This window comes from Chlorocebus sabaeus, chromosome 16 (genome assembly GCF_047675955.1).
Source record: "Chlorocebus sabaeus isolate Y175 chromosome 16, mChlSab1.0.hap1, whole genome shotgun sequence".
Taxonomy (NCBI): domain Eukaryota; kingdom Metazoa; phylum Chordata; class Mammalia; order Primates; family Cercopithecidae; genus Chlorocebus; species Chlorocebus sabaeus.
Genome location: NC_132919.1, coordinates 17,109,567 through 17,121,940, shown reverse-complemented (window position 1 = coordinate 17,121,940; position 12,374 = coordinate 17,109,567). Strand labels below are relative to the sequence as shown.

The 12,374-nt window shown below is 50.8% G+C and overlaps 1 protein-coding gene across 6 annotated transcripts in view; it reads right to left on the bottom strand.

Moving 5' to 3' along the window:
* The window catches only part of MPRIP (myosin phosphatase Rho interacting protein), a 150,963-nt gene that overhangs the window by 33,170 nt on the left and 105,419 nt on the right, over positions 1–12,374 (bottom strand). For all 6 annotated transcript variants that reach the window (XM_037987286.2, XM_008010506.3, XM_008010505.3 and 3 more), the window contains 3 exons: positions 9,667–9,756; positions 5,239–5,348; positions 649–1,219 (listed from right to left, as the gene is read on the bottom strand). In XM_037987286.2, the coding sequence (XP_037843214.2) occupies positions 649–1,219; positions 5,239–5,348; positions 9,667–9,756 (771 nt within the window). The remainder of the gene's footprint in view (positions 1–648; positions 1,220–5,238; positions 5,349–9,666; positions 9,757–12,374) is intronic.

The window sequence follows — 12,374 nt, the reverse complement described above, 5'->3', positions numbered from 1 at the left end:
TACATTTCAATGAAATAACATCTTATTTTATAGTTTGGGGGCCGGCTTGTTCATCTCTGTACCCAGGTGCACTGAGGGCCTCATGGAGGAGTGACAGTCACAGGGCAGCCTTCATCCACGGCCTACCCCACCTCACCACTGCCTTCTGCTTCACATGACCTCATGACCTGGGACCCAGCTGTCATCTCCTGCTGGATGCCCCTGGCTTCAGATGTGATCAGCCATCCCCAAGCCACTGTAAGAGCACCTGGGGTTGATCTCTGCCTCCAGCTTTGACCTGTCCAAGCCAGGGCTGCCTAACGCAAAAGCCTCACCTTGCTTACGCCCCTCCTGCCATCGGGAGTCAGAGCGAGGAAACCACTGGGGACCTGCAACGCCGCCTGCCTCTCAATGGCAGTGGCCCGCACCATGGGATGAATTCCTCTGTGCCTGGAAGGCCCCCTTCACTGTCCTGCATGCACTGGCACGCTCCCACAGCTCTCAGGTCTGCCTCAACTATGAGGACTCATCTGTGCGTCTGTCTCCCCTAGGGGTCTGCAAGTCCCTCGAGGTTAGGACTGTGTAGATGAACCCCTAAGGCCACAGCTTACAGCTGATGCTCAAAAAGGCTGCTGGGAGCAGGGGGAGGATCTGGCCCCAGGCTATTACCTCCTTCTCCAGCAGAGAGGTCAGCTCATGTGTGGAGAGCCGGTCACCCCCATCTTCAGAAGACAGGTGGACGGGAGCGATGGGCACCTGCTTCTCTTCCCGGAGAGGCGTGGTCTCCACCTGATGCCACCGCTGCTCGATCTCCACATGGACGTTATGCGTCTTGAGGTCACTCACAGGCAGCCCTGGGCTCCGGTCCACCTCCATGCGCAGGGCTACATCCTCAGTGCCTGGCCCGTCTGTGGCGTCGAGCATCCCAAAGCGCTTGCGGCGCTCCTCCCGCCTCCGTGCACGCTCCCGCTCCAGCTCCCCAGGCTCCACCTCAGGGCGCAGGGGCTCATGGGTGTCAGTGGGCCCTGCGCCACCCACCCGCTCCTGAGCCAGGGCCTGCTGGATGGGACGGAACTCAGCCCAGTCAAAGGTCTTGGAGCGGCCCTCTCGCCTCCGCTCCCGTGCGCGGCTCCTCTTCTGCTCAGGGTCCGGCTCCCCCGGCTCTGCCTCTTGCTTCTCAGTAGGCCTCGGGCATGTCTCAAAAGAGGAGCTGCTCTTGTTTTTTTCCTCTGGCAACGAGCTGTGGAGCAGGAGGATGGACATAAGACTGTCAGGGGCGACTCTGGTGTGGCCTGCCAGGCAGAAGCTGGCAATGCTGAGCCACGACCCAGCTCCTGTGGGCACCACATCCTTTTCTATCCTAATCCCTGAAGAGGTGCTGTGAGGGGCTCACTGGGGTGGCTCCTTTGCCAGGGTATGGAACCAGGGGAGTCCCAGGACTCCCACAGCCTCACAGGCAGGACGGGCTAGCCCTGCCTTGCTCAGGGTCAAGAACTGCATCAGGCTGCACCTGGGCACAGCCACTGTACTCGCCTGGTGAGGCCTGGCCTCTGTGCATCCCTGGACTAGACAGTGGTAACAAAATGAGGGAAAACCAGCACTTCTCTAGAAGGGCTTACCTTTTAATAAGCAGGTAACGTGATCAGTTTTTTTTTTTTTGTTTTTTTTTTTGAGATGGAGTTTCACTCTTGTTGCCCAGGCTGGAGTGCAATGGCACGATCTAGCCTCACCACAACCTCTGCCTCCTGGGTTCAAGCGATTCTCCTGCCTCAGCCTCCCGAATAGCTGGGATTTCAGGCGTGCGCCACCATGCCTGGCTAATTTTATATTTTTAGTAGAAACGGAGTTTCTCCATGCTGGCCAGGCTGGTCTCAAACTCCCGACCTCAGGCGATCCGCCCGCCTTGGCTTCCCAAAGTGTTGGGATTACAGGCATGAGCCACTGTGCCCGGCCTAAATCTATGTTTTAAAAGCCCAATCCAGCTGCTGGTTACCTGCCACCTTGAGGAGGCAAGCAGCAGCCAGCAATGGGACATAAGCTGCACAGGTCGTGCTCATGGCAAAGCCAGGTCTGCCGAAGGAATCCACCATGCCTAGTCCCCATCTGCTAGAAGCAGAGATTCCTGGGGAGGCCTCGTCTGCAGCAGCGGAGGAACAGGGACATTGCCGATGGCAATTTGTCAAGGAGGCTGGGAGTGTCTGAGACAGAGGTTTGTAGACTCTAGGGATAGGCCCTAGAGACTGCCAGCTGGTCTGAGGCTGACTGAGTGGCCCTTAATCTCACCCAGGCCCTCAGAAGGCAGTTGCAAGCCCACCTGGGAACAGTGAGGGCCCAAGGAGGAGCTCCAGGGAGCACATGTGTTTTAATCAGGTCCAAAAGGAAAGGAGTCTTTAAAGAGAGAACCAACAAAAAGAGGAAATGGCTGCCATCACCACCTGGAGCAAGGGTCACCTGTCCAGGCAGCAATCGGGTGAGAGGCAAAGTGCTTCAGAGTAGGGGGATCTGCAGGTGTCCACTGTAAGAGTATGCTAACATCTGGAGGAAAATGACACAGGGCAGATCTCTGGCCATGGAGAGTGTCAGGATGACACACAGGGCAGGTTGTGCACGGAGGCCCCCAGCCGGGCCCTGACAGCTGCCAAAGTCACAGCCACACCAGAACCGGCCGCACTCCCCAGGAGAAACCTCCCCACAAGGCTCCTCCAGCACTAAAGGCAGGAAGCGCCCTGCAACTTCCCCACTCCCACATTTCAAGAAGGCGACGAGAGCAGGATGAGGACAGCAGCTTCTGAAACTGCAGTGTCTGTTTTCATGCCTCCTTGTGATTTTGCCTGGCAGCACTAAAAAACTCACATTTTTCCTCAAATAATAAAAGCCTACACAGAGGAAGAAGAAACACTGAAAACAAACTGGTAGAGGGTAAGCACTCTACCAGACTACACAGATATGCTAGATTATGAAGTAGTTATTAGGAGGCCAACTGCCAGGTCAGCTTTCATAGGAGAGCAAAACCCTTGTCTCCTCATTCATTTCCCTGGGCCCAAAGCCCTTGCATACAGGCAAGCAGGCACTCAAGTGTGGAGGCACCTCTCCTGAGCCGTGTGCAGGCACAGGCATGTGCACAGGTGCATTCCTGACACCTGCCCTGGGACATCCCAAAGCTGACTTCTTCCAGCCAGGATGGCCTATCTACAGCACCAAGACCAGGCCTGGCGGGGAAGAGGGGCAGCAGAGGACCTCAGGCCAGCCACCCACATGCACGCCCACCACTCCCCGTCCTGGACCCCTGTGATAAGCTCTGTTTGCTGCCAACAGCCTGGGCAAAGAAGCTGGGGCCTTTCTCACTTTGCTCTGGGGGCTTCCTAAAGGTGCTTGGAAAAGAGTTCTTAGCTTGCCAAGCTTGGGTGTCTGCTCCTGATGGGAGAACCATGGAGGCAGTAGCTGAGGCCACCACAGGATGTGGCCACTGGAGGGCGGGGGAAAGCCTGCGGCAGCCCTGGGTGCCTCCTACTGGCTGTGCATGCACAGGACTTGTCCCTAACCAACAAGCCAGCTCTCTGAACAGGATCCTGAGAGACAGAGGGCAACCTGTCCTGGCCACGGCCTCTTGGCCTTACTAGACAGTGTTTGTTTAATAAATGAAGTCATGAGGCCGGGCGCGGTGGCTCAAGCCTGTAATCCCAGCACTTTGGGAGGCCGAGACGGGTGGATCACGAGGTCAGGAGATCGAGACCATCCTGGCTAACACGGTGAAACCCCGTCTCTACTAAAAAAATACAAAAAATAGCCGGGCGAGGTGGCGGGCGCCTGTAGTCCCAGCTACTCGGGAGGCCGAGGCAGGAGAATGGCGTGAACCCGGGAGGCAGAGCTTGCAGTGAGCTGAGATCCGGCCACTGCACTCCAGCCTGGGCGACAGAGCGAGACTCCGTCTCAAAAAAAAAAAAAAAAAAAAACTAATAATAATAAATAAATAAATAAATGAATAAATGAAGTCATGAACAAATGACAGACACAGAAAAGAGGACTAAAAAGAAAATAATCAATTTAGGTGTTCTTTTCTTCTTAGGCAAAGAGGTATGGAGTCGGCAAGAAGAAGGCAAAGGTTTGGATACAGAACGTGTCTTTAGGCCAGCCACAGTGGCTCATGCCTGTAATTCCAGCACTTTGGGAGGCCAAGGCGAGTGGATCACCCGAGGTCACAAGTTCAAGACCAGCCTGGCCAACATGATGAAATTCCGTCTCTACTAAAAACACAAAACTTAGCTGGGCATGGTGGTGGGCGCCCGTAATTCCAGCTACTTGGGAGGCTGAGGCAGGAGAATTGCTTGAACCCAGGAGGTGGAGGTTGCAGTGAGCCGAGATCACATTACTGCACTCCAGACTGGGTGACAGAACAAGACTCCATCTCAAAAAAAAAGAACGTGCCTTTAGGTCAAAGCTTCCAAGGACAGCCCCTGCTGTGACACTGTCATACCCAAGCAGCCTAACCCACAGCACAAGAAATACATTTGAGATGTAATCTACATCACATGCCCTGAGAAATGGCACCAGAGGTGCTCAGATGCATGGAGGCTCTGAAGCCTTGAGGTGGGGACAGCAGAGTTCTGGCCCTCAAAGGACCAGCCCCCACTCTGGAATCTTCCCTGCTTTTTTTTTTGGAGACGTCTGAGTCTTCTGATTCTCCACTTTCTTTTAAAATGAGAGCTAGGTCTTTAACCTTCAGGGCAGAAGAAAGAAAGTCCAAAGCAAAATCTGAGGCGCATGAACCACAGAATGCTAACACAGGAGAGAGTTTTTCAACTTGGCTGCACAGAAATCAAATAGATGTAGGAGTGAGGTGAGAAGAAGGCCAAGGCAAAGAAGTGCTGGGTGGCCTATGGATGCTGCACACAGGGCCATCCTCATGCCAGCAGAGCTCAAGACCTGAGAGCACCGACTGTGGGGCTCAGGCTGGTTTGGCTAAGTGCCTGCTGACACAGATGGAAGATTCTCCACCAAAGCCCAGTTCTAATGACCAGCACACACACTACCTGCAAGATGAAAACGCCTGGGCTTAAAAGAGGAAAAGAACCAGAAATGTTTGTTCTGATGTGCTTGGGACAGGAACCTGAGCAACAGAAGGACACAGGAAGGAAGGAGCAGCAGACTGGGATGCACTGAGCTCAGGTCTCAGACTTCAGACCTGAGTCTGATACTGCCATGGAGGGAGTGGCACCCACAGGATGCACAAGGGGCTCCCTGGCATCTTCACCATCCTACCTTGTGACATCCGGGGCAGTGGTCGGGTGCACGTGTTTCATGATGGTCTGGATCCAGTTCCGCCGAATCCCGGACGTCATGGCCGACAGGGTAAACTCGCCCTCCTTTGTCTATAGAGAAAAGATGAGGCACCATCAGTGACTGTCCCCTAGGGTACCTGCTGCCCTCCATCTCCAAAGAAGCTTCCTGCACTGGATACAAAGTCCCACAGGGAGAAAGCCTGTGACTTTCTAGGAGCTCCTTCTAGGAGCGCCACATGTGCCCACTACTGGGACAAGAGGGAGCTGGAGAGCAGGAGACGGCAAAGCCCTGGGAGGGACGTGCATCTGTGGCAATGGTAAATCGGGTATCTTCTCTCAGTAAGGTCAGCTCACAGTTACCGAGCACCCACTACGCACCAGCAGCCTGCCCATCCAGATAGAGGAGGATGCTGCACACCTCTCTCTCTTTTTTTTTCTTGGAGACAGAGTCTTGCTCTGTCGCCCAGGCTAGAGTGTAGTGGCGCAATCTCAGCTCACTGCAAGCTCCGCCTCCTTCACGCCATTCTCCTGCCTCAGCCTCCCAAGTACTGGGACTACAGGTGCCCACCACCACGCTCAGCTAATTTTTTGTATTTTTAGAGGAGCCAGGATGGTCTCGATCTCCTGACCTCGTGATCCACCCGCCTCGGCCTCCCAAAGTGCTGGGATTATAGGCGTGAGCCACCGTGCCCAGCCACTGCACCCCTCTTTAAGGAGTTCCCAGCCTTGGGGGAAGGGCAGAATCAGCAAGTGCTGAGCAGCAGTGGAGGTGGGGAATGGGGAAGGGCGTGCTTCTTAGGTGTCGGGAGTGGCGCCTGCAGTCTGAACCCACACAGGCACATGGCATGATGGGGCCCAGGGAGTGGTTAAGAACAAGGGGTATCAGGGTCTTGTTGGTGACACTGAGAAAAGGCAGGGATACCTGCTGGATGGTTACTGCAGCTGTCCAAGTGATGAGAATTAAGGTGATGGCAGGGGATAGGGCAGCTCAGAAGTAACAAAAGGGGTATGGACAGTGTCTGGCTGGCTGGGTTGGGGAGCACCTAGGACAAGCCCTAGACTCCTGCTTGGATGAGGTGGAGTCTAGGGCTTGTCCTAGGTGCTTGTCCAAGGCAGCAGGGGAGGAGCCTGTTTTAGGTGGGGAACGGGGCAGCAGGTAGGACAAAGAAGCAAAGAGCACATGGCTCTGGGACATGACTGCTGCGCCCCTGAACAGACCTGCCTGGGTACCTTTGGAAAGGGGAGGGCCAGTGGCCTGCATGGAGCTGGAGGCCTGCTTCTGCACCTACAGGCACCTGCCCAATAGAAGCGAGGGCTGCAGCCCTGAACTGAGAGCTGCTCACAAGCAGACTCAGCAGCCAGGTCAGTAGTGAAGCTGACGGCAGGATGCAATCATGAGGATGGTTTTCAGATGGGCACTAGTGGCCTGGCCAGAAGTCAAAACAGGAGATCATGCGCCGGCCTGATGTGTCACAAAGCACACTGGGGAGGGACCTGACCTGCCCCTCCACCTGCCCGATCAAGACACCGCCACTGCTCAGCTAGGTCCTCCTTCATCAGTTCTCACGTCCACATGAGCTGAGTTGGGGGCCCCACCTTCTCCACCCCCATGTGAGGGCATTGCTGGAGTTTGGCCTCAGTGCTCCACATAGAGCCGTTTTCTCCAGCTGAATTTTCTTTCCCAGCGGCTACCTAATGTTCTCTGAGAGCCCATCATGCCTCAAATGGATCACAGCTGGAATTCCAGGGGATTCCCCTGCTTTTGTGACGTCAGCTCTTCTGCTGGCTTCTAAGCGGGCGGGGCCTTGCCATGCTCTGGGTCCTGGCCCTGCCCTCAACTCTTACTCCCGGGTGCCGCTCCTACCTTTCTTGCCCAGCCTTACTGTGCCAGCCTGTTTGGCTCCTTTCTAATGGACCTGCATATCCTGCCAGACATGTATCATGAACGCATAACTGTCTGGCATCTTCTAACACCCTTCAGTGCGCTCCACAAAAACTGGACCAGTGCCAACCTGACCCTCCACCCAGCACTCTAGCCCCAGACTGGCTCTGTGCTCTCTGTGCCACCAGGTCTGGAGTCCAGTCTGGGACATGTTTTCACACTCAGCCCTCCTGCTGAGCCTCGAGGGATTCTCCTCCAGGAAGCCTCCCCCAGGAAGCCTTCTCCACACTGGAAGGACCTCCTCATTCCTTAGAACTCTCAGTAGTTCAGGTTCACAGAAAGTTATCAGGATAAGCCCTACCAGGGTGAAGTGAGGAGGGGTTGATCAGTGGGTGAGATTGGTTGGTGCCCTCATTTGTCACTAGGAGAGTGGGGTGAGTTCTCAGACTTCAGGTGTGCCCTGCCTGGAGGAAGCTGCTCATGAAGATGTGAGGTGGATGGCAGGAGAGGAGGCACCCCTCCCACAGGGGCTGAGGACAGAGGAGCCTCGAAACTTGGGCAGTGCAGGCCACTAAGAGCAGGCAACTCACACCTAGCCCTGGTGCCAGGCTGTCAGTGCAGCCTCCAACTGTGACTCAGCTCCTTTCGCAGATGCCGGCATGCAGGAAGCCACAGCCAGCAGCCCAGTGGGCTGGCAGCCAGGATTTTCTTAGTAAATGAACACACTGGCCTTTGGGTCTATACTTCAGTCTCCCCTAAGTTGGGTCAATCTGAGTCAGCCCCAAATACTGGATCAACTCTCAAAACAGCAATACAATTGAGTTTCTGGGCCCCAAAATGTGAAGGTATGACCCTGCTACAGGTGAGCCCACCAGAGTCTAGCCTTCTGTGAGAAACCAAGTCCCAGTGCCAGGGTCTGGCCCCACAGGGGCAGCTCTCTACTCATCACACTCTCCACCCATCTTAAAGCTCTTGCAAGTGACGAACTAACTTTACCCAAAGAGAGGCCTGGCTTCTGTCCTGGCTCCTGGGAGGGAACTTCCAAACCTTGCAATTTCCTAGATGACTAGAGTCTTTATTACTCATGGTGGTCCCCTGGGACCCCACCTAACACTTCATGCTGACAAGACAACTCAGGGTGGAGGCTGGCCTGGCCAGAAGCAGGAAATCAGAGGAAACCCATTAAATCAGAGGATTGGGGTTTGGGCCATGTGAAAGCAGCCGACCATGGCGGGAAGGGCTTTAGGTGGAGTTCAACCATGAGGACAATAACTCCATCAACCACAGCAGCTACAGAGCCTCCTAAAGCTCAACACCAGGGCTCAGGTGGGCTTCCTGGCAATGCTCTGCATGCTGCCCCACATCAGGGCTAAGAGGACACTGTGTCCCCAAGGATGCAGAAACTTTTGGCATCTGCGACTCCCCCAGTCCCAGATCTACTCCACATGGCTCTCCTTTGGCTGGTTCTGACTTGTATACTTTTTCTACAATAAAACTCATTGTAAAGATACTATTTTCCTGAATTCTGTGAGTCATTCTAGTGAATTTTTGAAACTGAAGGTGGTTCTGGAAACCTCCAGACTCACAACTGGTGTCAGAAGTGGGGGCAGGACTGGGCATAGTGATTCATGCCTATAATCCCAGCACTTTGAGAAGCCAACGCAAGTGGATCGCTGGAGCCCAGCGGTTCAAAATCAGCCTGGGCAACATGGTGAAACCCTGTCTCTCCAAAAACCAAATAATAATAATAAAAATTAGCTGGGCATGGTGGCATGCACCTGGTCCCAGTTACTCTGGAGGCTGAAGTAGGAGGATCGTTTGAGTCTAGGATTTCGAGGCTGCAGTGAGCCATGAGTGTGCCACTACACTCCAGCCTGGACAGCAGAGTGAGACCCTGTCTTGGGGGAAAAAAAAAAGAAACGGGGGCAGATGTGGCAGTCTGGAGGATTGTGCCCTTAACCTGGAGTCTGGCTGACTGCAGGCAGCCCTTAATCCACATAGTTTTGAAGAAACAGCCAATGAGAACCATTTTGTCCTACCAATAAGATTTTTTTCTTTTTTTGAGAACAGGGCAATGCCTTGTTCATCTGAGTACCTCACAAGATTTTGGGAAAAAATAGCCTTGTAAGTAAATGAATGAACAACCACATGAATAAGTGAGTAAAAAACCGATGTAAATAATTGACTGACACTTTCATTCTTATTCTCCATACCCTACATCCTTCCAACTGCCCCAACTCTAGCATTACAAAAAACAAAAGAAAAAAAGAACCTTCAGAAACAAAAAATCTTTAAGCAGTCTTCAGAAAAAAGATACTAACATCTAACGTACTGTTCAGATCATGAACTGGGGAAGAGGGTCAGGTGCCACAGGACAGAGGTGTCAAGGGTAGTGGGAAACACTAAGTGCTGACCACACACACTGCATCAGGCCTGTCCAGAAATGCCCCCAGCCCAGATATCAGGCACTCTGACACGTGTCCCTGCCTGTCAAGCCTGTGGCCCCACGTCCATCCCTGGGCTCACATGGATCTGGAAGCCATAGTTTCTCTGAACTGGATACTCCGTGACATCGTAACATGTAGACAAGTCAATTTCCCCATCCAAGTCAGCTGCCTGCAGAGAGAAATAAGAATGTCTTAAGATTTTTAGGAAGCAGAATCAACGCCTAGGTGAGCAAATTTCCGTAAGTGATTTCCTACACTGACTTTATTTTTAATAGTATACATATTGACAAGTGAGGATACTGTCTATCCAGGCCCCTCCCTGGGTGCAACCACACCACCATTTGTCCCCGTATCCAGCCAAAGATAGTCCACGCCAGTGGTCCTCAAACATGCTGCTGTTGAAATCCTTTCACACTCTTAAAAACTGGGGACCCTAGAAGAGTTTCTGTTACGTGGATTTCATCTATTGATGGTATTTACCATGTTAGAAATTAAAATGTAAATATCTTACTATTCTTAAATTAAAAATATTTAAATATATTTTTAATGTATTTAAATATATAAAATGCATATTTTATATATTTAATGTATTTAATGTATTTTAATGTACTTTTTATATCCTCTGGACTGCCACATCTGCCCCCATTTCTTTTTTTTTTCCCCCAAGACAGGGTCTCACTCTGCTGTCCAGGCTGGAGTGTAGTGGCACACTCATGGCTCACTGCAGCCTCGAAATCCTAGACTCAAAGGTATATATTTAATGTATTTAAATATATAAAATATGTATTTAAATACATATGAAAAAATATACTAATAGAAATGAAAAATTCAAATATATTTGTTCATTTGAGAATAAACTCATTTTAAAGTAAAAATTTGATTAATCAGTGATTAAGAGTCACACGGCTTTGAACTTTTGCAAATCTCTCTAACATCTGTCTTCAGAAAGGACAGCTGGATTCTTATTTCTTCATTCCATCTGTTCAATACAGGAAGGTTTTTTCTTTTTTGAGATGGGGTCTTGCTCTGTCACTCAGGCTGAAGTGCAGTGACATGATTTCGGCTCACTGCAACCTCTGCCTCCTGGGTTCAAGTGATTCTCTTGCCTCAGTCTCCCAAGTAGCTGGGACTACAGATGACCACCACCACGCCTGGCTAATTTTTGTATTTTTAGTAGAGACAGGGTTTCACCATGTTGGCTAGGCTGGTCTCAAACATCTGACCTCAGGTGATCCGCCTGCCTCAGCCTCCAAAGTGCTGGGATTACAGGTGTGAGCCACTGTAAGAAGGTGAAGGAGCAGCAGAAGTTACTAATTTTATGAAGCCTCAATCTTTAAATGCCCTTCACCAGACAATAAAGGAAGTATTTTAATAGCTTTCTCAAGTAGTTGTGGCTGTTCTTTGACTAGTAGGCTCTTAACGGTTAACTGCAATGTGGTATCTGAGTTCATGCCAATGAACTCTCTGTTCTGTGTTACATTAAAACCCATGCATGCTTTTGTAACATGTGGTATTGGTCACATGGAAAATATTAAGTTATGCATAGCTTCCAATTGTCTACACATTTCATTATGCAAGATCAAAATATCGCCTTTGCTAATACCACCACCTATTTCATCAGGAGAGTGTAAGTAAAGGGAAGTTCACGATGGTGAATACAAATTTCCCAAGTTCTAATTTTTGGTTAGAAGCTCAAATTATATCACCAGCAACAAACTCTGTCAGTTGTTCTCCTTAGAGGAACGAGCTAACTTGGTTCATTTTCATGAAAATATATGCCAAACACACAAAATGAATGACTACAGTTTTGCCTACTAGTTGTTTTTCAAGTAAACATGGTGCTCCACAAAGAAGCTGCTAGTTCAGCTGGCAACTCAAACAATCACGAGTCCTTTCCATGAGAAAGCCTGCATACTCTGGTATGCAGCCAGGTGGTGCTTACTTTCCATTTCAAATCACAGAATATTAAAAAGATGGGCATTTAAAGATTGCGGCTTCATAAAATTAGTAACTTCTGCTGCTCCTTCAAGGACCTTTATTTATTTTAAAACCATTATTTATTTAAAATGTATGGCAGTGAAGAATCCAGTGACCACTGGTCCAGCCTGTTGTTGCAGCTGGGGCTGTGCCAAGTACTAGTGGCTTTACCTCCCGTTGCTTTTGCACTATCAGTGCAGATGGCCACATGCAAAAAAAAAGTCAATGATATCTTAATATTATAAATTATTTTAACCATCACTGCTCTCCTGAAAGGGCCTCAGGGACCCCCAGAGGTCTACAGATCACACTCAGAAGTGCTCTTCTATGCACACACAACCAAACACTTACACAGGCTCCTTACTTCCCCAACGCTGGACACCACCAGAGGCCCACCGCCCACACTCTCCTACCCCTACTTCTTATCACTACCGCTTTTCCCCTTCAGTCTGTAAAGACTGGCTCAGAGTATTTAATACATACTCTAGCCCTTAATGATGGGTATTTAGGCTCTTTCCAATCATCTGGCTATTAAAAACGTGTAGGAATGACTAACCTGAAACACAGATGTTTTTCCACATGTGTGAGTATATCTGAGGGCTTCCTGGAGTGGAACTACTGGGGAAAAGGCGAAAGAGACTTGCCAAACTGTTTAGAAGAGGTTATTTTTATTTGTAGGTGAAGCCTCTTCTAGTTGGTCTTTGACTACAGAATCAGGACTGTCAAGGGGCCCAACAAAGCTCATCTATCATATCCTGTCTTTGTCCAGAAGGCCGGGCACAAGACGTAGTTCAATTCTTCCAACTCCAT